Source organism: Phaenicophaeus curvirostris, chromosome 28, assembly GCF_032191515.1.
Source record: "Phaenicophaeus curvirostris isolate KB17595 chromosome 28, BPBGC_Pcur_1.0, whole genome shotgun sequence".
In the NCBI taxonomy this organism is placed as follows: domain Eukaryota; kingdom Metazoa; phylum Chordata; class Aves; order Cuculiformes; family Cuculidae; genus Phaenicophaeus; species Phaenicophaeus curvirostris.
In genome coordinates, this window is record NC_091419.1 from 4,707,270 (window position 1) to 4,730,228 (window position 22,959).

Sequence of the window (22,959 nt, forward strand, 5' to 3'; positions counted from 1 at the left end):
GGGGAAAGGGAAGGGGAAAGGGAAGGGGAAGGGGAAAGGGAAAGGGGAAGGGAAGGGGAAAGGGGAAGGGGAAGGGGAAGGGGAAGGGGAAGGGGAAGGGGAAGGGGAAGGGGAAGGGAAAGGGAAAGGGAAAGGGAAAGGGAAAGGGAAAGGGAAAGGGAAAGGGGAAAGGGAAGGGGAAAGGGAAGGGAAAGGGAAGGGAAGGGAAGGGAAAGGGAAGGGAAAGGGAAGGGAAAGGGGAAAGGAAGGGGAAAGGGAAAGGGAAGGGAAAGGGAAGGGGAAAGGGAAGGGGAAAGGGAAGGGGAAAGGGAAGGGGAAAGGGAAGGGAAAGGGAAAGGGAAAGGGAAAGGGAAAGGGAAGGGAAAGGGAAAGGGAAAGGGAAGGGGAAGGGGAAAGGGAAGGGAAAGGGAAAGGGAAGGGAAAGGGAAGGGGAAAGGGAAGGGGAAAGGGAAGGGAAAGGGAAAGGGAAGGGAAAGGGAAGGGAAAGGGAAAGGGAAAGGGAAAGGGAAAGGGAAAGGGAAAGGGAAAGGGAAAGGGAAAGGGAAGGGACGGGACGGGACGGGACGGGACGGGACGGGCCCCCGGTAACGGGACCCGCCTGGCCCCCGGCCCCGTCCCGGCCCGCCCGCTCCCATTGGCGGGTTCGTAGCAAGCCCCGCGCCGCCATTGGGCGCCGCCCGCCCCGCCCCGGGCAGCCCCGGCCCAGCGCCCGCCGAGCCCCCGCGGCGCCCCGAGAGCCCCCGGGCCGCAGCTGCTCGGGGAGCGGCCTCCGGGACCCCAGGTGGGTGAAGGCCCCGGGAGCGCGGGGGGAGCCGGGGGCCTGCGGGGACCGGGGGCAGCGGCGGCTCGGGGAGTCGGGGAATCGGAGTCATAGAATCGCGGACAAGCCTTATGGGGAGCGGCTGAGGGAGCTGGGGGGGTTCAGCCTGGAGAAGAGGAGGCTGAGGGGAGACCTCATTGCTCTCTCCAACTCCCTGAGAGGAGGTTGTGGAGAGGAGGGAGCTGGGCTCTTCTCCAGGGGACAGGACGAGAGGGAATGGCCTCAAGCTCCACCAGGGGAGGGTCAGGCTGGATATCATAAAAAAATATTTCACAGAAAGGGTGATTGGTCCCTGTCCGAGGCTGCCCAGGGAGGGGGTTGAGTCCCCTTCCCTGGAGGGGTTTAAGGGACGGGTGGACGAGGTGCTGAGGGACGTGGTTTAGTGGTTGATGGGAATGGTTGGACTCCATGACCCAGTGGGTCTTTCCAACCTGTTGATTCTATGATTCTGTGATTCCATAGAATCATAAAATCGTAGTCCAGTTTGGGTTGGAAGGGACCTTAAAGTTCATCCAGCTCCAACCCCCAGCAATGGGCACCTCATGGCAGAGCTTCGCATCGAGCATCGCCCCGTCCCAGAGAGCAGAATCATAGAATGGTTTGGGTTGGAAAGGATCTCAAAGCCCATCCAGCTCCAAACCCCCTGGAATAATGGAATTCCACATCCCACTGGAATGATGGAATTCCTCTGTTCCTGGGAAGGGGGGTCCTTTTGACGAGGCCAAATCCCACCTGGAGCAACAGAGTTGGGTGTAAAACTTCCCAGCTCTCGCCAACCAAAGGCTTTATCGGCTCTGGAGCGGGGAGGGATTTGAGCTGTAAATATTCTTTGCTGACCCCAAGCCCAGCAGTGGATCCGAATTGTCCCGCAAAGCTTTCCTCCTGTCCCGGAGCAGCTTTGTCCTCTCCATCCCCAGGCAGGAAGCGTGTGGTGCACCGAGGCCCCGCTGCAGGACTGACAGACGGACAGACAGACGGTGGTTTGCTCTCTGTTCCCCCTCCCCAGCTCTGTTTTCCGCTTCCCCACAAGTCTCCTGAGTCTCCGTCTGCTCCGTGCAAAGGAGAAGGGAAGTTGGTTGCCAGAGAGAGAGCAGCTTGATAGAACTTGAAAAAGAAAAGGAGGAAATGGAAGGCGAGACAGATGCTCCAAAATAACCCCCCCTTCCTCCTCCTCTTCCTCCTCGCCGAGCTGCAGCTGCCTCCCCTGGCAGGCACCGTAATCCCGAGGGGATTCCTTGATACGGTGCCGGATTTGCTCCCCCCATCCCGAACGGCACCAGGGGTGAACCCCACACCCCGTGCCGCGGCCCCCACAGCCAGCACTGCTCCGTGAGCCGGGATCCCACGCAGGATTCGCCACCCACGCCCGGGACTGGCATTGCCGGAGCCCCTTCCCATCATCTGCCTGGCTCCTTGCACGGACACGTCGGAGCTGCCGAGGCAGATTCGTTCCCAGACGTGGGTGCGAAGGAGAAACCACAACAGCTCCCGCTCCTTCTTGCAGGTGAAAGCGTTCGCGGCCCCTGCGGGGAAGAGATTGTGGGATAGAGGAGTTCGGGTGCCAGGTACGGTGGGGACAGTGACAGGGATGGGGCTGAGTGCTCGGCAGCAGCAGCGTGCCAGGAGCGAGCCGAGCAAGATGTGCCGTGCGGTGCCGGCCGAGGCGATGCCAGCGCTCTCCGCGGCGTCCCCAGTTCTGCTCCAGCCCAGAGCTGCAGCTTTGGCCACCCTTGCCAAGAAATGAGTTTTCCCTGGGACGAGGTGTTTACTCAGTGGCTTCCTCCCTGGCCTCACCCTGCTCGGCACACACGCGCCGGACCCGGTGGCTCTTGGTTTGCGCCCATGGCAACGCGCGAGCGAAGGCTGTTGCAAAAGGCATCGCGGCTCCTTCCTCCTTCTCCTCCTCAGCGCTGGTAAAATAGGGTCTGGAAGCTGGAGGGCTCACGGATGGTGGGGGACAGGCTGGTGACAGCGGTCGGGCTCTCCGGTTACAGCCCCGTGCCGTGCCGGCACTCTAACCCGTCTCCTGTAATCCAGCGCGTCGGCAGGGTTTAATTAATTAATAGGAGCTGGTGGCATAGAGAGCTGGTGGAAAGCGATGCCGGGGGATGGAGAGCGATGGGATCCCAACCATCTCTCTGGCATCTGGCCGAGGGTGTGGAGGACCGGGGATGCTGGGATGTTTTCTGGAGCAGCATATGGGGTGGAGGGAAAGCCAGGAAGATCTCCACCATTAAATATTTGCTTTTAGTGTTGGCCCCATCCGAGGAGGTGGTGCTTCTGTGTCAGAGGAGAGGAGGCTGAGGGGAGACCTCATTGCTCTCTCCAACTCCCTGAAAGGAGGTTGTGGAGAGGAGGGAGCTGGGCTCTTCTCCCAAGGGACAGGGGACAGGACAAGAAGGAATGGCCTCAAGCTCCACCAGGGGAGGTTCAGGCTGAATATCATAAAAAAATATTTAATGGAAAGGGTCACTGGGCACTAGCAGAGGCTGCCCAGGGAGGGGGTTGAGTCACCTTCCCTGGAGGGGTTTAAGGGACAGTTGGACGAGGCGCTGAGGGACATGGTTTAATATTTGATAGGAGTAGTTGGACTCGATGATCTGGTGGATCCTTTCCAACCTGGTGATTCTATGATTCTATGGGGAGCGTGGAGCTTGTTCATACAGCCCTGGTGAGGAAGAGGAGGCGGAGGTGCCCCTGCTCTCACTTCGCAGAGCCCTCCCCTTGCGCCACACTCCTGCTCTGTGCTGCCCCGTGAATTATTTAAGAGCTTTTGCTTTCCTGCATAAAATATTCCACCCACAACTGAAGGAGCTGAGAGGGAGCGTGGGGGGCACGAACCCACGGAGCTGCTGGTGGGTATCAGGTGATGGGGATGGCGGGGGCGAGGGGTCTTTGGGGCAGGTGGAAATAACCCCAGATGGTGTGAGTGCTGGATTCAGCCCCTCTGCTATAAACGAGCTCCCGTCGGGTGCTTGCAAAGCAGCTCGGCTTTGGCATGAGCCAGCACCACTGGCCCTGGATGCTGGCAGGGTGATGGGAGCGTTAATTGATGCTTTTTAACATGAGCTCCAGGCTCTGCTCTCACTTGTGAGGGGGCTGGAGAACAGGCCTTATGAGGAACTGCTGAGAGAGCTGGGGGTGTTTAACCTGGAGAAGAGGAGGCTGAGGGGAGACCTCATTGCTCTCTGCAACTCCCTGAAAGGAGGTTGTGGAGAGGAGGGAGCTGGGCTCTTCTCCCAGGTGACAGGGGACAGGACGAGAGGGAATGGCCTCAAGCTCCACCAGGGGAGGGTCAGGTTGAACATCAGGAAAAAAATTTTCACGGAAAGGGTCACTGGTCCCTGGCAGAGGCTGCCCAGGGAGGGGGTTGAGTCCCCTTCCCTGGAGGGGTTTAAGGGACGGGTGGACGAGGTGCTGAGGGACATGGATTAGCGATTGATGGGAATGGTTGGACTCGATGATCTGATGGGTCTTTTCCAACCTGGTGATTCTATGATTCTATGATTCTGCTGGCCATGGGGTAGGAGGTGTTTGATGGGTTTCCTTGTGGGATGGGGGTTGGACGAGGTGCTTGTGGGTGCTGGTGGAGCTGCTCATCCTCTGCCAGCGCTGGATTTGGCCCCCGACCCCCAGCCCTGCAGCGGTTGGGATGCTGCCGTGTCCCTGAGCAGGGACTTGGTTGTGTCACCGCATCCCAACCACATGCAGGACATCCAGATGGATCCCCCAACCTTGGCCCCAGGGCTGCAGGCCACTCAAAACCTGCAAAATGGGTGGAAACCCCCCAGAAAAGGGCTGTGACTGTCCCAGAGCCACCACTGGCACCACAGCCCCGACGCGCTTTTCCGGAGCAGGGAGGGACTCACAGAAAGCAACGCCTGGCTGCTCTTTTTCGGTAGAAGAAGCTGTGTTTTGAGGGCGTTTTCATTAAAAAGAAGAAGAGGGGAGGAAAAAAAACAAGCCCTGAGTAGGGCTGGAAACTTCGGTGACAGGAAGGAAACGGAGTGGTTTATTTCAGTCTCGAGTTTGCTTCTTAGGGCAAGGTTTGCCTCTTCTGTGCCCCGATAGCAGCCCCTCTGCGAACAATGGGGTCGCGGGGCCCTTCCCGGCAGGAAAACGGCTCGTTCCGATGAAATCTCCTGGTTTGGTGCTGAGTCAGCAGGTCCTGGTGGGACAGAACGCGGTGCGGAGGGCGCTGGGTTCACCAAGCTGGTGCTGAGCAGCTTCGAACGTGCCGGGAGGTGAGCTCGAGTTTCATTGGTGTTTGCAGCGAGCGGCCTTGCAAGGTGCTGGAGGGGGAGCAGGTCACGTTTTTAGGGTCCAAGAAAGATCCCTTCTACCTCTTTGAGCCTCAGTTTCCCCTACGAGTGATGCTCACCCCCAACATCGTGCTGGAGGGAGAGCAGGTCACGTTTTTAGGGTGCAGGAAAGATCTCCTTCTACCCCTTTGTGCCTCAGTTTCCCCTACGAGTGATGCTTATCCCCTCAGTTCATGGCAGGATAGGGCTGCAAGGTGTTATTCAGTGCTGGGAGGGTTGATCTGTTGTTCCAGTCGTTAACTGGGAGCTGTGGGCGTGCGGGGCAGCTCACAAAAGGCAGCGTTTCCCATTTTTTGTGGGATCCATAGGTTGAGTTTGCACTCGCTTTTTGCGGTCGCCTAAGAGAGAGCTGAGGCGTGGGAATTTCTGTTGATCCGGGCACGGCTGCTGGCAGGGAGCCCTGGATACCAACCGCCGTGGGACGCCAAGGAGGGGAATTCCAGGAAAAAGAAAAATCCCGCTCCTTCCGGCTGCCTGCGGCGGGCAGAGCGTGTTCCCCTTGCAGCCACGAGAGAGAAGATGGAGCCGTGCAGCCTCTGCTCATCCTGCTCGTCCCTCCGCGCTCGGCTCCGGCTGCATCTCGTGCACGGGAGCTGCTGGCGCCTCTGCCAGAGCAGCCTCAGCTTTGCCATTTCTGTCTTAATTAAGTGCCAGAGCCTCGGTTCAAAGCTCACGCCGGCAAAAGTCAGTGTTATCGCGTCCGAGGAAATGCTTATAAACCTCTGTTTTTCCTAAGGGCTGTAAATAACACCGCGTGCTGCTGCTCACGCGGGGACAGCGGCTCCGTTACCGCCTGCTTAAATCACACCCTCGCAGAGACTCAGCGGCCCTGGGGCTCGGGCACCGCGGCTCGATGATGCCTGGGAAGCCGGGGCTCGGCTCGCCCCATCGACCTTGCACGACCGACTGTGGGAGATGGGGGTGAGCGAGAGGCTGGATCCTCTCCTGGGAGGCCTCAGCTGGAGGACTGGGACCAGTTCTGGAATCCTCAACATAAGAAGGAGATGGAGCTGTTGGAACGGGCCCAGAGGAGGCTACAAGGATGATCCGAGGGCTGGAGAACCTCCTGTACGAGGCCAGGCTGAGAGAGTTGGGGTTGTTCAGCCTGGAGAAGAGAAGGCTCCAGGGAGACCTTAGAGCAGCTTCCAGCACCTGAGGGGGCTGCGAGAAAGCTGGGGAGGGGCCGTTCACAAAGGTTTGGAGTGACAGGACGAGGGGCAATGGGTGTAAACTGGAGAGGGGCAGATTTAGACTGGACATAAGGAAGAATTTCTTCCTTATAAGAGTGGGGAGGCCCTGGAAAAGGTTGCCCAGGGAAGCTGTGGCTGCCCCATCTCTGGAGGGGTTCAAGGCCAGGTTGGATGGGGCTTGGAGCCCCTGATCCAGTGGGAGGTGTCCCTGCCTGTGACAGGGGAGTTGGAACTGGCTGATCTTTAAGGTCCCTTCCAATCCAAGCTGTTCTATGATTCTAATTCCTAGCTGCACTGTGTCCCTCTGCCCGGCCGCCACAGCTGGGGTCATTGTCCCTCAAGCACATGTGCTCTGTGGCAGTAGGAGCAGGATCAAGGATCCCCAAAGAGGCTCTGGGACTGGATGGTGGCTCAGCCGGCGGGGCTGCGGGGCTGCCCGTGATGTGTACGGGCTCGGTTCTGCTCCAGGATATTCAACAGGGCTGTGGATGAGGCCCCCTCCTCTCCTCTCCATAGCTGTACCCAATTTATCTTCATCCATTCTCACACCAGCAGCATCCTTCAGCTTAAATAGCTCCTCTCCTCTCCCTGGTGATGTATTTATAGCGCGATTCCATCCTGCTCCCGCTTTGCTGACCGTGCCACGTGCAGCCTCTTGCATAAGCAGCCCCCACCTCTACCCATCCATCCTGGTGCCAAAGCCCGTTTTTATCCTCCTGCTCTCGCCTCCCCGTGATTTGTAGCTCTGCGATTTCCCGGGGCAAGAAGCATCTCCAGGGTCGGTGATGGTTTTAGTCATTCACAGCAGATCTCAGAGCCGTAATCTGCCTGAGGTGATTGATTTGAGTCCCGCCGGAGCGCGGGGAGGCAGGGGAGCGGTTTCTGGCTTGCCAAATTGTCCATCTCATTCCACCACCAGCTCAGCTTCCTCCGGAGCCACCGCGGTGGCTCCGGAGGAAGCTGAGCTGGTGGTGGAATGAGCGTTGAGCTCCACCGGCGTGGTGGGAGCAGAGGCACGGGACGCAGCGGTGGGTGCTGCAAACCGTGCCGGCTGCCGCGGGTGACTCAGCCGTCACCTGGGCTCTCCCCGGCTCACCCTGCAGGAAGTGAGTCAGGTTTTAAGGAAGAAAAATGTTAAAATGATGGGGCAAGAGGCCTTCCCGCACTGGGAGGAAGGAGGTGCCGGACAGGAGGGAGACGGGGAGAGACGATCGCGGGCGATGCTCAGGTAGGGAGACTTCACTCGCCTCCGACACTGCCCGTTCACCCTTTAGCTTCTCCCCACAGCTCGGGGAAGGAAGGTGGGAACACACTGTAACTCACGGCACCAACAAAACTCGGGGTGTGAGCTCAGCTCTTGCCTCCCCTGGGCTCCAGGAGCTCCTCTTGCTCTTGCTGCTGGCCTGGGACGCTCTTTCTCCTCCCAAAAGGCACGATGGGGAGGAGAACGGAGGGGGTCTGATCCAGGCCGTGGGCTGAACTGTGTCTGTGCCTCTTCCCCCTGCAGAGATGGACACCTTCAGCACCAAGAACTTGGCCCTGCAGGCCCAGAAGAAGCTCTTGAGTAAGATGGCTACCAAGACCATCGCCAACGTCTTCATTGACGACACCAGCAGCGAGATCTTGGACGAGCTATACCGGGCCACCAAGGAGTACACCCGCAACCGCAAAGAGGCCCAGAAGATCATTAAAAACCTCATCAAGATTGTTGTGAAGTTGGGAATGCTCTACCGCAACGGGCAGTTCAACGCCGAGGAGCTGCTGGTGATGGAGCGTTTCCGCAAGAAGGTGCACACCTTGGCCATGACAGCTGTCAGCTTCCACCAGATAGACTTCACCTTCGACCGCAGGGTCATGTCGAGCGTGCTGACTGAGTGCCGGGACCTGCTGCACCAGGCTGTGAACGGCCACCTCACAGCCAAATCCCACTCTCGCATCAACCACGTCTTCAATCACTTTGCGGACTACGAGTTCCTCTCAGCTCTCTATGGGCCGGCTGAGCCCTACCGCACCCACCTGAAGAGGATCTGCGAAGGGGTTAACAAGATGCTGGAGGAGGACAACATATGAATTTGGCCAAGATGGGCCATCAGCAGCAACTGCCGGACTCTGCCTCCTGTGGGAATGAGGACAGGACGTCTTGACCCTCACCGGGCCTGACGTCCTCTTCTCCTCTGTAGTGCTAACTCTTTTTCTCCTCGTTTCTACAAAAGATTGAACCTCTTGACTTTGTCTAACCCTTGCCCAGGGTCTGCAACCCCCCCCTGCACTGGGCTGAGCCCTTTCCGGGTGATCCTGGTCTTCTGGACTCCTGGTCTTCTGGACTCCTGGTGTACAGTTTGATTTCCTTTGCCCACCAAGTGCTCTTAACTCAGAGTCCAAGGACCCCTCACCTTGAACTCTGTTGTAACCCTCCTGGGGGAAACCAAACCAAAGGCTTGTGGTGTGTAAGGCCTCTAAGGTGCCTCCGAGCGGGTGGGCAGGTGCTTGGATGAACGGCTGCGAGACCCTTTTATCTGTGAAGCCCTGTGGTTGCCTTTCAGCAGCTCCACAACATCGTGGGAACAAATTGTGGTCCAGACTTTTGCTACCCAGGGTAGAAAGCAAACCAGAATGGGCTTTGGCCTCTTAAAAGAGAGAAGGATCCAACCTTTCTCAGGCGAGCAGCTGTTCCTCAGGGTAGGGAGGGAGCTGGAGGGACACCCCTTCATCCAAGCCCTAACCCCCCACACCAGCTTCCTGCAATGGTACCGCTGCGATGGCCTCAACACCTTCCTCAGTGGTTGTCCAAAGCTCACCCTACGATTTGATATGTTTTATGTGTCTTTGACTGAGTTATGGGTGTTATTTTTTTTAGCAAACTCTGTAGCCCTGATGAGTTATTTAAATAAACTCACCTGTTTGGCCTGGGCGCTCCACGCAGTCGGTAAAAAGGTGGCTTACGGCAATAAAATAGGTGCTGGGGGTAGCTGGTTTTGTCTTTTAAGTGGTGGCTGCTCTCTGCAGCCCGGGGTTTGCGCTCTGTTCCCAGCACTGGTTCTGCTCCTTGGCACAGCAGCTCAGGGCTGAGCTGATGGGAGGAGACGTGGTGTGAAAACCAGCACAAAGCCACAGCAAGGGTCTGGGGTCTCAGGGGGGCGAATCCTGCACCCACCCGCGCTCCTCTGCATCCCCGCGTCGCACAGCGGGAGCTTTAAGCACAACCGGCAGCGAGCAAATCGCAGAATTCAATGCAGGCGTCTTGTAAAAGCGTCGCGCTCCCAGAACATGGATGCACCAGCCGTGGCCTGCTGCCAACAGGCTGATCTCGGCTTTGAACACCAAAAATTGCCCTCTTAGCATACAAAACGCCGTACAATCTCAGCCGGCCTTATCTCCATGACCTTCTTGTGCCTTGTGTTCCACGGGATGTCTCCAGGCACAGGAGGCTGCCAACGCTCGTGGGCAGAGAGCGTCTCTGTTGGCTATTCCCTTTCCACCACTGGCTCGAGGCACTGATAACTTCCAGCCTTAAAGATTTGAAAAAAAAAAAAAAAAAGAAAATAAAGCCTCTCTATCTGTCATTTCACAGGCCTGGCTCCAACTAGCACAGCTAATTTCATAGCGCCACACAGCTCGGGGTGGAAGGTGAAGCACATTTACAGGTCTGCACAGAGAACACAGCCAAGATCCACCGAGGGGCTGGTCCCACCGGCCTTTGGCGTGCGGCATTTGAGAGCGGCCGTTCCCGTCCCCCCTGGGCTCGTGGCAGCTGTCAGGTATGTGCGGAAAAGGAGCTGGAAACACCTCGGTGGAGTTATTGGCAGATGCAGAGAGCCGGCAGAGCGGAACGGGGCTGATGGATTCGGTGGCAGCAGCTGCTGCGCTGACAGCCAGAAACGAGTCGCTGTTCTCAAGGTGTGTCGACACCAGCTGCAAGATGCTCCTTAATTGCATGAAACATCTCTGCTCAGATGAGCCCGGAATCCTGGCTGGTCCTTTTGTCCCCAAGGTCTCACATCCTAGGACCACGCTTAACCCTTCGGTGCCTGGCACCAGCTTTCCTTCACATGCAGGTGTCCAAGCAAAAACTTTCCCCCCATGGCCCACAGCAAATACCCACCTTGCTCCTAAATTCATAGAATCATAGAATCACCAGGTTGGAAGAGACCCACCGGATCATCGAGTCCAACCATTCCCATCAATCACTAACCCATGTCCCTCAGCGCCTTGTCCACTTGTCCCTTAAACCCCTCCAGGGAAGGTATAGAGGGAGAATAACCTCCCTGGACCTGTGGGGACACATCTCCCCACCCAACAGCGCTCCTGGGCCCTGCTGGGATCTGCAGATCCAGAGGGAGACATGCAGCAGAGAGAAACATCCAGGAAACTCTCCCAAAACAGGCAAAGCAGCTACCAACCATCTCAGCCAACATCTGTCCATCACCTCTGGGCAAAGCACCCACCCCATCAGCACTGGGTTGCGCGAACTCATAGCGAGAGCCTTGTTCTCGGGTGCCAGGACTCCTCCTGGGGAGCAGCACCCCCAAAAACACTCTGCAGCCTCCAACCTCCCGTCTGACATCTCCGCTTCTCCTGGCCAAGCAAACCCCAAAGGCTGCACTGCTCTCTGGGCATCTAGTTGGAGAGGACAGGAGTCAGAGCAGAGCAAACTACAGCCAGAGTGCGATGCTTTCTTTCTTTATTTGTGTAGTATTTACACAAGAAAGGAATTCCACATTCCCTCATTGTTATTACTTGAGATATGAAAAAACTCACTTCAGTACGTAGAAAATAGTCCTGCAGTTGTACTGAGACATGAAAGTGTTGCTTGGATTGATTCCTGGGTTGTGTCAGAATAAGCCGCTCTGCCTTCCCTACGTGAAATTACTCCAACCCGCGCTCTGCACTGGGGCAGGTCCAGAACGTCCCCAGCCAAGCCAGTGACGGTTTTCAGTAGCCACACTCAGCAAGGAGTCAGGTGGCTCTGGCCAACTTGATCCCTTCCTTCCCCTTCCAACTCAATTTAATTATTTCCTCCTGTCGTGCCTGCGGAGAAAAATCCCGTTCTCTCTCCAGAGACTACAGAGTTAACGACTTTCCTTTAGCAAACCCTGTTTAAATCCAGCCACTTATCTTTCTGCATTGCTCTTTCTTAGCAAGGGAGATAAGGAGCCCCGGTTAGGGGTGAGCTTTACCATATTCAGCATATCAACCAAGCAGAACGCGGGTGACAGAGTGGCTGGCTGCAGATCAGGAGTCTCAGAGGAGGTTTCCAGCTGCAAAGCACATTGTTACTCTGACACAAGACGGAATGCATCTGTCTTAACACCTCCAAGCCCCACTTGTGTTGGACCCGAGCACATTTCAATGTGGAAAACACAAAAGGTTTGGTCAACCAAAAAAAACCCGCCGGTTACGAGCAATCCTCTTTATCTGCCACGCTCTTCCGGCCCAACACTGGCCTCGAGGTCAGTCACAGCTCATCATGGGGTGTTTTTGCTACAATCATGAGTTTGGACAGTTCGAAACGGAACTTGCCTTCCCTGTGAGACACTGGAAAGAGAGAAAACAAGCACAGGATAAACAGATGGTAAAGCACGAACAAAACAGCGCTGCTGGGTCCTTTCCAGGATGATAAAGCCAGCAAGTTGGGCATTGCACTTCCTTTTTATGCAAGCAACATGCATGTTGCAATAAACCCGCTCTCGCCCCATGTTAATTCAATATCTACACTGGACCAGGACCTGAAATATCCTGAAGGCAGCTCTGGATCAAACTCTACACCCCTGACTCTGCAAGATGCGCTGTCCTCCCATAGGTTGTCACCCAGCCACATTAAGCTTAAACACTCATCTCCTGGTCAAGAGCCAGGTTTGTCTCCCGCTCCAGCCCCTTCCTCCCGTAGTTCTCTTGGTCACAGACCTGTTGTTTCAGTGATTTCAAATTCTTCCTGTTTTAAGGGGATGTCGCTTTGTGCACCCACTGCAGCCTGAGACTGAAATCAGAAGGGAGAAGGTTTAAGTAGTTGAGGCAATCCAAGAAACTACTGTATTGAATGCAAACGAGCAAACAACAGTGCATTTAAATAATGAAATCTAGCTAAAAAATCTGAAGGAAAATCACTGGCTATTTTTCCATTTCTTATTAAACCATGAGCTTGTGTCACCTGGGTGACTGAAGACCAGGAAATGGAAGAGCGAACCAGACAAAAGCAGGGGGTTATTTACTTTTGTCACGCTCAATGTGCGGAGGCAAACCGAGACTCCCCGTGTACAGTGTGACCTGTCAGGATGACGTATTTGGAGCCACTGACACTGGCAAAGCCAACAGCAACCCGATGGCACTGAGGGAGCAGAAATCAAGTGGTGCAGGAGAGCCTATCTTCAGCCTCGCCCGAGTGCCACCACTCTCCAATTAAGGCCACAATGTAGTAGATTTTATTGCACAGATGTCTAGTAAGTGTTTTCCATGTCCAATTCATGTTTTATAGCAGCGTCCCACATGCCTGCTTCCAAGTAATCAGCTGGGACTTACATAAGCCATGGCATGCTCTATCTTGGCTCCTTTCACTTCAGCTTTAAACTGGGTAAAGAAGAGATAAGACTTCCCTTGAGGCCTGCAACGAGAAAGCAGAGTCTCTGACATCAGCGGAGAGGGCAGAGGTGCAGATGAGCTCAGGATTCACGGCTCACTCCCTCCACAGCCACCTCTGGCTCTCCTGTAGCTCTATCTGCTGCAGAGCGGGGAGAGGGGGAACACAGCATTTCCCAGCCACTGGGGTTAGAGAGCCCAGCCAGAGTCACAGCTTTTCTCGGGAAAGGAAAGCCGTCTGTGCTGCCCTGCAGCAAGGCAAACCCAGCTGGAAGGCAGGGTCCCTGGCCCAGATGCCACCTGCCTTGTTGTTGCTTTTGCCTCAGAGAGTTTGAGGTTAAAGAACGCACCTCCAGACAGAGCAGGAGAAGAACTGGTTGTCTTCGCTGACTCCAATGTTCATCTGCCATTGCTGCAGAGGAAAGGCCAAACTGTTAATACGGATGAGAGCCTTCCCGCTCACCCCTGAGCCAGGCACCTCCCCTCCCTGCCACAGGCAAAAATCACCCAACGTAACTACACAACGCTTGCAAATGGCCCCTTTTACTTTGTTTTGCACAGAGCCCAAGGCTTGGTTGCCCTCTCCTCTCCACAATTTCATCAGTACAGTCACAGAAAACAGTCAAAAGTCTCATTTCTCTTTACGCTAAAAGAAACAGACCTGATTGTAACAAGACCTGCAGATAAGAAAGTACAAACCTTGTCTGCACAGCTCTTGCTGCAGCAGCAACACAAGCTGGAAAAACCTCCAGGCCCTCTAAAGAACTATTATTCCTACAAAGTCCTTCCTACCTGCTCGGGTACAAAAATGTCACTCCCTGTTCTCCAGAGACATCCAGCCCAGAGATTTGTTAAGTTTTACACATGTCACAGCCTCGCAGACCACACTGCAACACGAAGGATGCTTCCATTCAGGGAGCAAATTCAATGAGTTGCTTTTGCAAGCCCAGAATGTTTGAAATGGTGCAACCGCCCTTCCTCACGGCTCCGGGCTCCTGGAATCAGCTCATCACAGTCAAAATCATCTTGAACAGCTTCTCACTGTGCAGCCATAAAGGGAAACACTCGAGAGTTTGCCCTGCTCACCTCATTTGTTCCTCCCTGAGCTGAGTATGTGAAGGTGCAGGTGTAATCCCCCTGGAAGGACAGAAGAAGACGATGAGCAGTCTGACCTTCCCTTTGTTCACATCAGCTGCTTCTCAGCGATGACGTGAGACCTGAGGATGCCTGAGACAGTCACTGGGGCATCATCTGAGAGCATATGGAGCCTGGGACTGTGCAGCTCCCATTCCTTGTGGGGTGCCAGCAGATCCCATGGTGCTGGGGGGAGGATTCGGTTCTGGGGGGCTCAGGGATACACAGCCCCCTCCTCCCCTAAGCCGCCTTCCCCCAGCAACCATCACTCCCCTTGGGGAACCTCCTCCTCCCTTGAGGACCCCTTTCTTGAGGGCCATTCTCCGTAGCAAGGCTCCTGCCCTGGCGACCTCCTCGCCACAGAGAACGCCCCACCTCGAATACGCTTTTCTTCTTGGGGGTCTCCTTCCTTGGGGATCCCCCTCCTCCTGCTTTCTAGGAGCCCCCTGTCCTTGGAAACACCCCTTGATTCGATGTGCCCCTCTCCTTGGGAGGCTTCCTCCCCTTTTGAGGATCCCCCTCCTCCTAGGACCTCCCCTGGGGACACCCCCTGCCCCTGTGCCCCTGTCCCTCCTTTGGGGGCTCCCTCCCTCCTAGAGAACACCCCTCCTTGCTGGGAGCCCCCCTGCCTTTGGGGACATCTCCTGGGGACGACTCTCTTTCTGGAGACCCCTTCTTCTCCCTGGGGGGCTCCCTCACCCCTTATGGATCCTTCTCCTTGCTGGACAACCCTGCCCTTAGAGACCCCCCCCGTGCCCCTCCACTCCTTGGGGGGCTCCCCCACCCCTAGGAGACCCCCCTCCTCCCGGGACCCCCACCTCGGGGCACCCCTTGCCCCTGTAGCCCCCTCCCTACCCCCTCGGGGACCCTTCTCCTCCAGGGACCCCCCTTGGGGATGCCCCCTATCCCTGTGCCCCCCTCCCTCCATGGGGGGCTCCATCCCCCACTGAGCACCCCCCTTGCCCTTAGGGACCCCCCCGTGCCTCTCCACTCCTTGGGGGGCTCCCCCACCCCTAGAGGACCCCCCTTTTCCTGAGACCCCCCACTTGGGACATCCCTTGCCTCTATATCCTCCTCCTTCCTTGGGGGGCCCCCTCCCCCACTGAGGAACCCCCCTGCCCTTAGGGACACCCCTATGCCTCTGTACTCCTTGGGGGGCTCCCCCACCCCTAGGGGACCCCCTCCTCCCGGGACTCCCACCTTGGGGTACCCCTTGGCCTTACAGACCCCTCCCTCCTTGGGGGGCCCCCTCCCCCACTGAGCACCCCCCCTGCCCTTAGGGACCCCCCCCATGCCCCTCCACTCCTTGGGGGGCTCCCCCACCCCTAGGGGACCCTTCTCCTTCCCGGGACCCCCAGCTTGGGGCACCCCTTGGCCCTACAGACCCCTCCCTCCTTGGGGGGCCCCTTCCCCCACTGAGGAACCCCCCTGCCCTTAGGGACCCCCCTATGCCTCTGTACTCCTTGGGGGGCTCCCCCACCCCTAGGGGACCCCCTCCTCCCGGGACTCCCACCTTGGGGTACCCCTTGGCCTTACAGACCCCTCCCTCCTTGGGGGGCCCCCTCCCCCACTGAGCACCCCCCCTGCCCTTAGGGACTCCCCCATGCCCCTCCACTCCTTGGGGGGCTCCCCCACCCCTAGGGGACCCTTCTCCTTCCCGGGACCCCCACCTTGGGGCACCCCTTGGCCCTACGACCCCCTCCCTCCTTGGGGGGCCCCTTCCCCCACTGAGGACCCCCCTGTGCCCTCCATAGGGGGCTCCATCTCCCCTTGCCCCCCCCCCCCCCCACCTCCAAGCCCCGTTCCGGGAGCGGCGCCGCCAATCACCGACCGCCGCGTCCACCCACCAGTGTCCGCGAGAAGGAGTGCACCTCCCCGCCGGGCCGCACGTCGAACTCGGCGGCGGCGCTGGGCTGCGGGGCGGCGCGGGGGGGCTGGGCGGCGTGGGCCGCCAGGCACAGCAGCAGCGGCAGCAGCAGCGGCGGCAGCAGCAGCGCGGCCCCCACAGCCCGCCCGCCGGGCGCCGCCATCTTGGGGAGGAACCGCGCTACGGAGCGCGGGAGGGGCCAGCGCCGCCCCGCCGGCCGCCATCTTGGGCGTGGCGGGGGAGAAGGCGGGGGGGGTTTAACCCCTGCGGCGCCGCGGGGAGGGTCATGGGGACAAGGAGTCCTGGGGACACAGGGAAAGGGGCTCTAGGGACACAGGGACAGGGTCATGGGGACAGGACCCCTGGGGACACAGGGACAGTAGCTCTAGGGACACAGGGACAGGGTCATGGGGACAGGACCCCTGGGGACACAGGGACAGTAGCTCTAGGGACACAGGGACAGGGTCATGGGGACAGGGCTCTAGGGACACAGGGACAGGGGCTCTAGGGACACAGGGACAGGGTCATGGGGACAAGGAGTCCTGGGGACACAGGGACAGGGTCATGGGGACAGGGGTCTAGGGACACAGGGACAGGGTCATGGGGACAAGGAGTCCTGGGGACACAGGAATAGGGGTCTAGGGACACAGGGACAGGGTCATGGGGACAGGACCCCTGGGGACACAGGGACAGGACCCCTGGGGACATAGGGACAGGGGCCATGGGGACAAAGGGACAGGAGCCCTGGGGACAGGGACAGGAGCCATAGGAACAAAGGGACAGCAGCCCTGGGGCACAGAGACAAGGAGCCCTGGAGGCAGGGATGGCAGATGTGGGGACACAAGGACAAGGAGCCATAGGGCCAAAGGGACAGGAGCCCTGAGGACAGACACGGGAGCCCTGGAAACACTGGGACAGGAGCTCTAGGGACACAGGTGACTAGCCCCACATCACAGGGACAGGGTTGTGGGGACTGGGGCCATGGGGACACAGGGACAGGGGCTCTAGGGACACAGGGACAGGGTCATGGAGACAAGGAGTCCTGGGGACACAGGGACAGGGTCATGGAGACAAGGAGTCCTGGGGACACAGGGACAGGGGCTCTAGGGACACAGAGACAGGGTCATGGAGACAAGGAGTCCTGGGGACACAGGGACAGGGTCATGGAGACAAGGAGTCCTGGGGACACAGGGACAGGGGCTCTAGGGACACAGAGACAGGGTCATGGGGACACAGGGACAGGAGCCCTGGAGACAGGGATGGCAGCTGTGGGGACATGGAGCCAGGTTGGACGTCCCTGCCCATGGCAGGGGGGTTGGAACTGGATGATCTTTAAGGCCCCGTCCAACTCAAACTATTCTGTGACTCTGCGATCGCCAACCAAGACAAGGACCGGCCATGTCTACCTTTCCTCTGCCACCAGCCCCAGCCCAGCCCCGTTTGCAGGCACGGAGCCATCAGCTGTGCCCCTTTTAATTGCTTCTCAGCGCACGCACAAACCAAAGCCCCTTTCCAGACGGAGGCAGCCGGGATGGGGAGAGACACCCAGGAAGGCTGAGATGTCGTGGCTCACAGCACGGGGAAGCTGGCCTGGCTGGCCACCCCACACCGGTTGCCGGCGTCCTTCAGCAGGCGGACGTAGCCCTGCTCGCCCCACACCTCTGTCCAGCTGCAGGAAGAGATGGAGAGCGGGCACATCCGTGATCCCACACGCGGAAACCACCCTCGCGTAGGGCCAGTGAGACAGGGATAGGAGCCAGAGCAGCCCATGGGACACGGAGGTTCCTGTCATGTCCCTCTGCACGGCTCCGAGTACCCCAGGAGGGGACACAGCCCATGCACAGGGGTGGAATGGGTGGTGGGTTTCGGGGTGGCTCTCAGCCCCTACCTGTTCTTCAGGATCCAGTAGCTCACGTTGCGCCCCTGCTCCCGGCTCGTGCCGTAGCCCACGGCCAGCATCCCGTGGTTCACCCGCTGGCTGCAAAACGCGCTGCTGAAGATGCCTGGGAAGAGCAGAGCCGGGGTGAGCTGGGGGCTGGCCTCGATTGCTTCTTCTCTAGCTCAAAGCAGGGTGGTGGATCCTGGTCCCCCTGGAGAAACGCTGGGGCTTAACAAGGGCTCAGCAGCCATCCCCTTGACCCTGCCTCAGGGTCTCCATCCCCACCACGAAGAGCGAGGCAGTACCCGACTTGTAGAAGTGGAAGTGGAAGCTGCTGGCGTCCACCGCCACCGACACCGGGCCCACGGCCGCCACCGCCTGCTCCAGCGCTGCCTCGCTGCCCGGGGCCACCAGCGAGATGGTGGAGCAGTTGGCCGCCCTGTCCAGGGGGTTGTATCGGCAGCTGGAGGTGTCCTGAGAGGAGGGAGAGGCTGAAGCCGGGGCTGCGACCCAGCGGCATCACTCTGCTGCATCCCCAGAGCCACCCGCCGTCCCTTACCGTGGCCGTGTAGGGGTAGACGTGTTCTGAGTTCAAGCCACCGTTCTCGTGCACGTACTGGAAGGCCCGGGTCATGTAGCCACCGTGGCAGCCGTTGTTGCCCAGCTTTCGGGAGCAGTCGATGAGGTTCTGCTCGCTCAGCACCACCAGCTTCCCCGTCCGGTTGAAGACGAGCCCTTCCAGAGCTCCTGTGGCACTGAACGCCCAGCACGACCCACAGCGCCCCTGAGCAAGATGGGGACAGTGCAGGGGTCACTGCATCACCCCGAAACCCACCAGAGAGGGATCACACAATCACAAGGTTGGAAAAGACCTCTTGGATCACCAAGTCCAACCATTCCCATCAATCACTAACCCATGTCCCTCAGCACCTCATCCACCCGTCCCTTAAACCCCTCCAGGGAAGGTGACTCAACCCCCTCCCTGGGCAGCTTCTGCCAGGGACCAATCACCCTTTCCATGAAAAATTTATTTCTGATGTCCAGCCTGACCCTCCCCTGGTGGAGCTTGAGGCCATTCCCTCTCGTCCTGTCCCCTGTCCCTTGGGAGAAGAGCCCAGCTCCCTCCTCTCCACAACCTCCTCTCAGGGAGTTGGAGAGAGCAACGAGGTCTCCCCTCAGCCTCCTCTTCTCCAGGCTAAACACCCCCAGCTCTCTCAGCCGCTCCTCTTCTTCTCCAGCCCCCTCACCAGCCTCGTTGTTCTTCTCTGGACTCGCTCCAGAGACTCAACATCTTGTGGTGAGCGGCCCAGAACTGAACACAGGATTCAAGGTGCAAATTCGAGGATGCTGTGACCTCCAGCCCTGTTCTCCATCTCCTCAACTGCAAAACTGCAGTGGCCAAAATTACGGGAGCTGCTTCTCTGGGTTGCCCAGAGGGTTTTTTTGGTGTTTGGGAGGATACTGCTGGCTATTTCTGCTGCACAGAGTCCCGATACCCATCACAGAGCCTCGGCTGGATCGCTGCTCCATGCCCACCTGGTCCTTCACGGGCGTCACATAACCCTTTGCCCTCCAGTCCACCTCTGCTGGGGTCTTCAGAGCTGCTGATGCCTGGAAGACCAGCATCGGTTCCTCTCGCTGTGCTGGGATGAAGCCGTTCAGGTGCTGGTTAAACTCCTCATCTGTCTGCAGGTTGTCAAGGGAAAACTCATGTGATGCCACCAGTGCCCGGCCAGCACTACCACGACTCCCCACCAACCCTTGGGATGCAGCTCAGCCCCAGGAGCACCTGCAGCTCCCAGAGAAGTGGGCTGGGGGGAACCCAATCCCTGCGTTCAAGATCATGTTTGGTGGAGCTCTGAGCCACCTGATCTGGTTGAAGACATAGGGATGTCTTACTGCAAAGGGATTGGAATAGATGACCTTCATGGTCCTTTCTGACCCAAACCATTCTATGCTTGAGCCCTGGGTGCAGGGAGGGGTCCCCAGGAAAGGTACCAGGTCCCCGTAGTGGTTCATGGCCAGGCGGAAGGCGTGCTGCCCCCGTGACTGCTCCCAGTTGTGCTGCTGGATGCGCCTCAGGTTCTTCTCCCAGACCTCCCTGCGGGTCGCCTCGGCCTCCTGCCACGGGGCAGAGCAACAGCAGCATCAGAAATGCCCCCCAGACGCACGGGGACACGGGACGGGGTGGGTGCACACAGGTGACACGGGGGAGACGCCCCCAGAGCCAGCGTGTGCCAGGAGGTGGGGGGGAACAGGACCTACCCCTGGGTACTCCTTGGCATAGAAGCTCTTCCACCCTTTCCAGGCTTCCTCCAGGGCAGGGTCTGGGGCTGCGGAGAAGCCCAGAAGGGCCAGCAGCACGACCACGGTGTCCAACTAGGGGAACGGCGAGAGCGAGGTCAGGGGATCCCGGGCTGAGCCCCATGGCTTTTAGCCAGGGCTGGCGCCAGGATGAGTCTTTCCAAGCCTGGATTAGAGGCGAGGGGGAAGCAGAGAAACGCAAACAGAGCAGGTGGAAGAGAGGCTGATGTGTTCCTTCGGCTGGATCGCCTTCTGTGCGGCCACGCTGCTGTTTCGGCAGGAGATTTAAGAGGCCTTAGCCATCCTTTGGGTGGCATTAACTGTCCTCTCTAGGTGAGGAACGAGCAGCTTTGCGAGAGGGCAGAGCTTGCACGAGGCAAACAGAGGAAAGGGCAGCGAGAAGAGCAGGGATGGCGCTGGCTGTCCCCACTCCCTGCCCCACTGTGCTCCCTAGAGAATGGGTTTTCCCTTCCTCCTTCCCCCAGCAGCATCTCTCCTTGCTTGACAGGAGGCACAGGTATCACCCCTACCTGGGGACTCTGCACCTAGCAGGATTGAGCCCCAAGCAAAAGGATGAGAAGGGAAGGCAGGGTCATACTTGGACCCCTCCAGATCAAGGTTTGCGTGTTTGCTAGTGACAACACGGCCCCCAAGCTCCAACCCGGAGCAGCTGTGGGTCTCAAGGCTGAGGAGGAGAGCTCAGTGGAGCAAGAGCCGCAGCCACTGGGCCAGGACGAAGCTGTTTTCACTTGAAAGCTAACAGCAACCTGCACCAGCAGGAAGCTGCAGCAGCCTCGGAGCGAGGGGCTCGAGCTGGAACTGCAGATAAGAGGTGTTCAAGGCCAGGTTGGATGGGGCTTGGAGAGCCTGATCGAGCGGGACATGTCCCTGCCCATGGCAGGGATGGAACCGGATGGGCTTTAAGTCCCTTCCAACCCAAATAATTCTATGATAAGAGGCTTTTCTACAGAGGTGGAGGAGCTGCTGCTCTGTGACGATGACTGAAGCCTCGCATCTGTCCCAGTACGACGGCAGGATGCCCGCGTGCGTGTGCTTCCCCAAAATACCTCTGCGAGGATTTTCCAGTATCAATTTACACCCTTTCTTTTCGCCAGAGGCCGCATGCAGCCCTTTGCCAGCCCCCCTCCACCCCAGCCATTTGTCTTCCTCCCATCGCAGCCGCGCACCCCGCACCCCGCACCCGCCTTTGATGGACTCGGGGATTGCTGAGTGACTTCAGTTATTCCGCACGGCAGAGGAGGGAGATCAAATGCCCGAGATGCTCCTCATCACCAAACACAGACTTTCCAGTGACAGTGGCTTCCCAAGAGCGAAAGCCGTTGTCACACCTTTATTCCACACACTGTGGGAATGGAGATGGCGGTGCTTTCAATTCAAGCATCTTTCCGAGCTAATTTTGTAGCTGTGCTTTTGTTTCAAAAACAAGTCACCAAGAACATCTGCTCTCCCTCCACATCCTCTGCTTGTAAATAAAGCCCCACATGTTGGGTTTTCGTGGGAGAAGCGTCTCCCCAGCCACTTTGTGCTTAATCCCAGTTCTTGAGGAAGAGTCCTTTTTTTTCCTCCGGTTTCCCCAGCACCCGTTTCAACGCCGGCTGCTTCCTCCGACCGTTACTGCTTGCTCAGGAAATTAACTCAGCTTCTCGCTACAGCTGCAAATCCTCCATCTGCGAGAGATGCCCCGAGCCCAGCTGCACCGCGCTGCATCCTCCCATCACCTTTCCCACAGGAGAGCTCGGCAGGGGCTTCCCGCAGCACTTGGATTTCAATCCCCAGCAGAGCCTGTTCCATACAGAAAAGCTCAGGACTGCAGAAGGTGATTTCTCAGGTAATGAGTCTTAGGCTTCTCAGTCCCCAAAAGAAGAAATCCAGCCCCTCTTATGGTGTCAAACGATCCTACAGCCTCAGAAGCAGGCTTGGAGGATCGAAGGAGCTGACAGATCTCTAAACTCTTCTAGAAGAGAGAATATTAAGAGTGCATTGCAGTCATTTTAAGAAACGCTTGCTCTTTTGGAACAGGAAGCAGTTCACATTGAAAAGCAACAAGCCCAGCCAAATAAAGCATCTTACCATCTGCTGGCACACACCCGGCTCTAAAGGTGGCAGGAAGGGGAGCGACTTTTCTGTCAGCAGGTTTTTCTCTCAAGGAAACTTCAGAGCTGTGCAGCTTCCTCCATCCCAGCTCCTTTCCGCCCCTCCGACCTCAAACGCTGCACCAGAAGTTACTCAAGAGGGTGCGCAGTAGCAGCCAAAACCACAAGTGTGAGAGCTTAGCCAATTATTTAGGCACAAGGATGAGAAGGGGGTAACGAATATGCAGAAAGCAAAACGCTGCGGGCTGCAAGATGCTTTGCATTTAAAACAGAAGCCTCCAGCTCCCATCCACAGGGCATTTAACAGCGCTTTAATTAATGCTCGACTCTCACAGAGGAAGGCAAAGAGCAAGGTCAGGTTTTGTAAGATTTAAGCTCAAGAGGGCGAGCACAGGCAGGCCCAGCACCTGCACGAAGCAGCTCCATGTGTTCTAGCGTGGGATCAGAGCTGCGAGAGCTTGGAAGCGCTCGGCTGGGAGCAGCTGCATCCCCCTCGGAAATCGGGGCGCGGGGGGAGGAAGAGAAGGATTCGCAAGCACGAGCTGTCCGACTCAAGGTCGCACGGAGCCTCCATGGCAGAGCTAACAGCACGGTCCAGGCTTTCCAACCCTCCACCCTGCATCTTCAATTGCTTGGATCATACTTCCCTTGAGAAACGTCAGGGATTTAATATTCTCTCCACTACTCGGCACAGAAAGCCAAGAGAGCGCTTTGCTTTCAGCAGACACGGCTGCCGGTCCCTCCTCCCGAGCCCTC

The 22,959-nt window shown here is 57.9% G+C and overlaps 3 protein-coding genes across 6 annotated transcripts; 1 reads left to right on the top strand and 2 right to left on the bottom strand.

The window, feature by feature from the left end:
- The first annotated feature begins 756 nt into the window (after positions 1–756).
- TNFAIP8L1 (TNF alpha induced protein 8 like 1) lies at positions 757–9,243 on the top strand. Of its 3 annotated transcripts, none has more exons than XM_069878217.1 (2): positions 757–781; positions 7,840–9,243. In XM_069878217.1, the coding sequence occupies exon 2, from the start codon at positions 7,842–7,844 to the stop codon at positions 8,400–8,402; it is 561 nt and encodes a 186-aa protein (XP_069734318.1). In that variant the 5' UTR covers positions 757–781; positions 7,840–7,841; the 3' UTR covers positions 8,403–9,243. The 3 variants fall into 3 exon arrangements, with proteins under 3 accessions (XP_069734318.1, XP_069734319.1, XP_069734317.1); XM_069878218.1 differs by lacking the exon at positions 757–781 and adding an exon at positions 2,303–2,324; XM_069878216.1 differs by lacking the exon at positions 757–781 and adding an exon at positions 4,790–5,064.
- A 1,749-nt stretch (positions 9,244–10,992) lies between these two features.
- On the bottom strand, positions 10,993–16,099 carry MYDGF (myeloid derived growth factor). The gene is made up of 6 exons (XM_069878219.1): positions 15,887–16,099; positions 13,992–14,042; positions 13,256–13,317; positions 12,849–12,930; positions 12,237–12,309; positions 10,993–11,867 (listed from the first exon to the last, which is right to left on the bottom strand). The coding sequence occupies exons 1-6, from the start codon at positions 16,067–16,069 to the stop codon at positions 11,788–11,790; spliced, it is 531 nt and encodes a 176-aa protein (XP_069734320.1). The 5' UTR covers positions 16,070–16,099; the 3' UTR covers positions 10,993–11,787.
- Positions 16,100–16,103: 4 nt separating this feature from the next.
- On the bottom strand, positions 16,104–22,922 carry LOC138731885 (cathepsin L2-like). 2 transcript variants are annotated; one of them, XM_069878170.1, is made up of 8 exons: positions 22,181–22,922; positions 20,051–20,164; positions 19,784–19,906; positions 19,322–19,471; positions 18,345–18,569; positions 18,091–18,259; positions 17,795–17,909; positions 16,104–17,575 (listed from the first exon to the last, which is right to left on the bottom strand). In XM_069878170.1, exons 1-8 carry the CDS (start codon positions 22,181–22,183, stop codon positions 17,476–17,478), a joined length of 999 nt encoding a protein of 332 aa, XP_069734271.1. In that variant the 5' UTR covers positions 22,184–22,922; the 3' UTR covers positions 16,104–17,475. The 2 variants fall into 2 exon arrangements, 1 of the variants encoding a protein (XP_069734271.1); XR_011339219.1 differs by having other exon boundaries at positions 17,490–17,575; positions 17,795–18,013.
- Between the last annotated feature and the right edge of the window lie 37 nt (positions 22,923–22,959).

Excerpts from the sequence above, each read along its gene's own strand:
- TNFAIP8L1 (XM_069878217.1), top strand. The coding sequence starts at position 7,842 with ATGGACACCTTCAGCACCAAGAACTTGGCCCTGCAGGCCCAGAAGAAG.
- MYDGF (XM_069878219.1), bottom strand. The coding sequence starts at position 16,069 with ATGGCGGCGCCCGGCGGGCGGGCTGTGGGGGCCGCGCTGCTGCTGCCG. Across the intron at positions 12,310-12,848 it reads TAGAGCATGCCATGGCTTAT|TCTCAGGCTGCAGTGGGTGC; the intron begins GTAAGTCCCAGC and ends TTCTGATTTCAG. Across the intron at positions 11,868-12,236 it reads TGAAATCACTGAAACAACAG|TGTCTCACAGGGAAGGCAAG; the intron begins GTCTGTGACCAA and ends CTCTCTTTCCAG.
- LOC138731885 (XM_069878170.1), bottom strand. Across the intron at positions 19,472-19,783 it reads TGAACCACTACGGGGACCTG|ACAGATGAGGAGTTTAACCA; the intron begins GTACCTTTCCTG and ends GACAACCTGCAG. Across the intron at positions 18,570-19,321 it reads TGACGCCCGTGAAGGACCAG|GGGCGCTGTGGGTCGTGCTG; the intron begins GTGGGCATGGAG and ends CATCTTGCTCAG.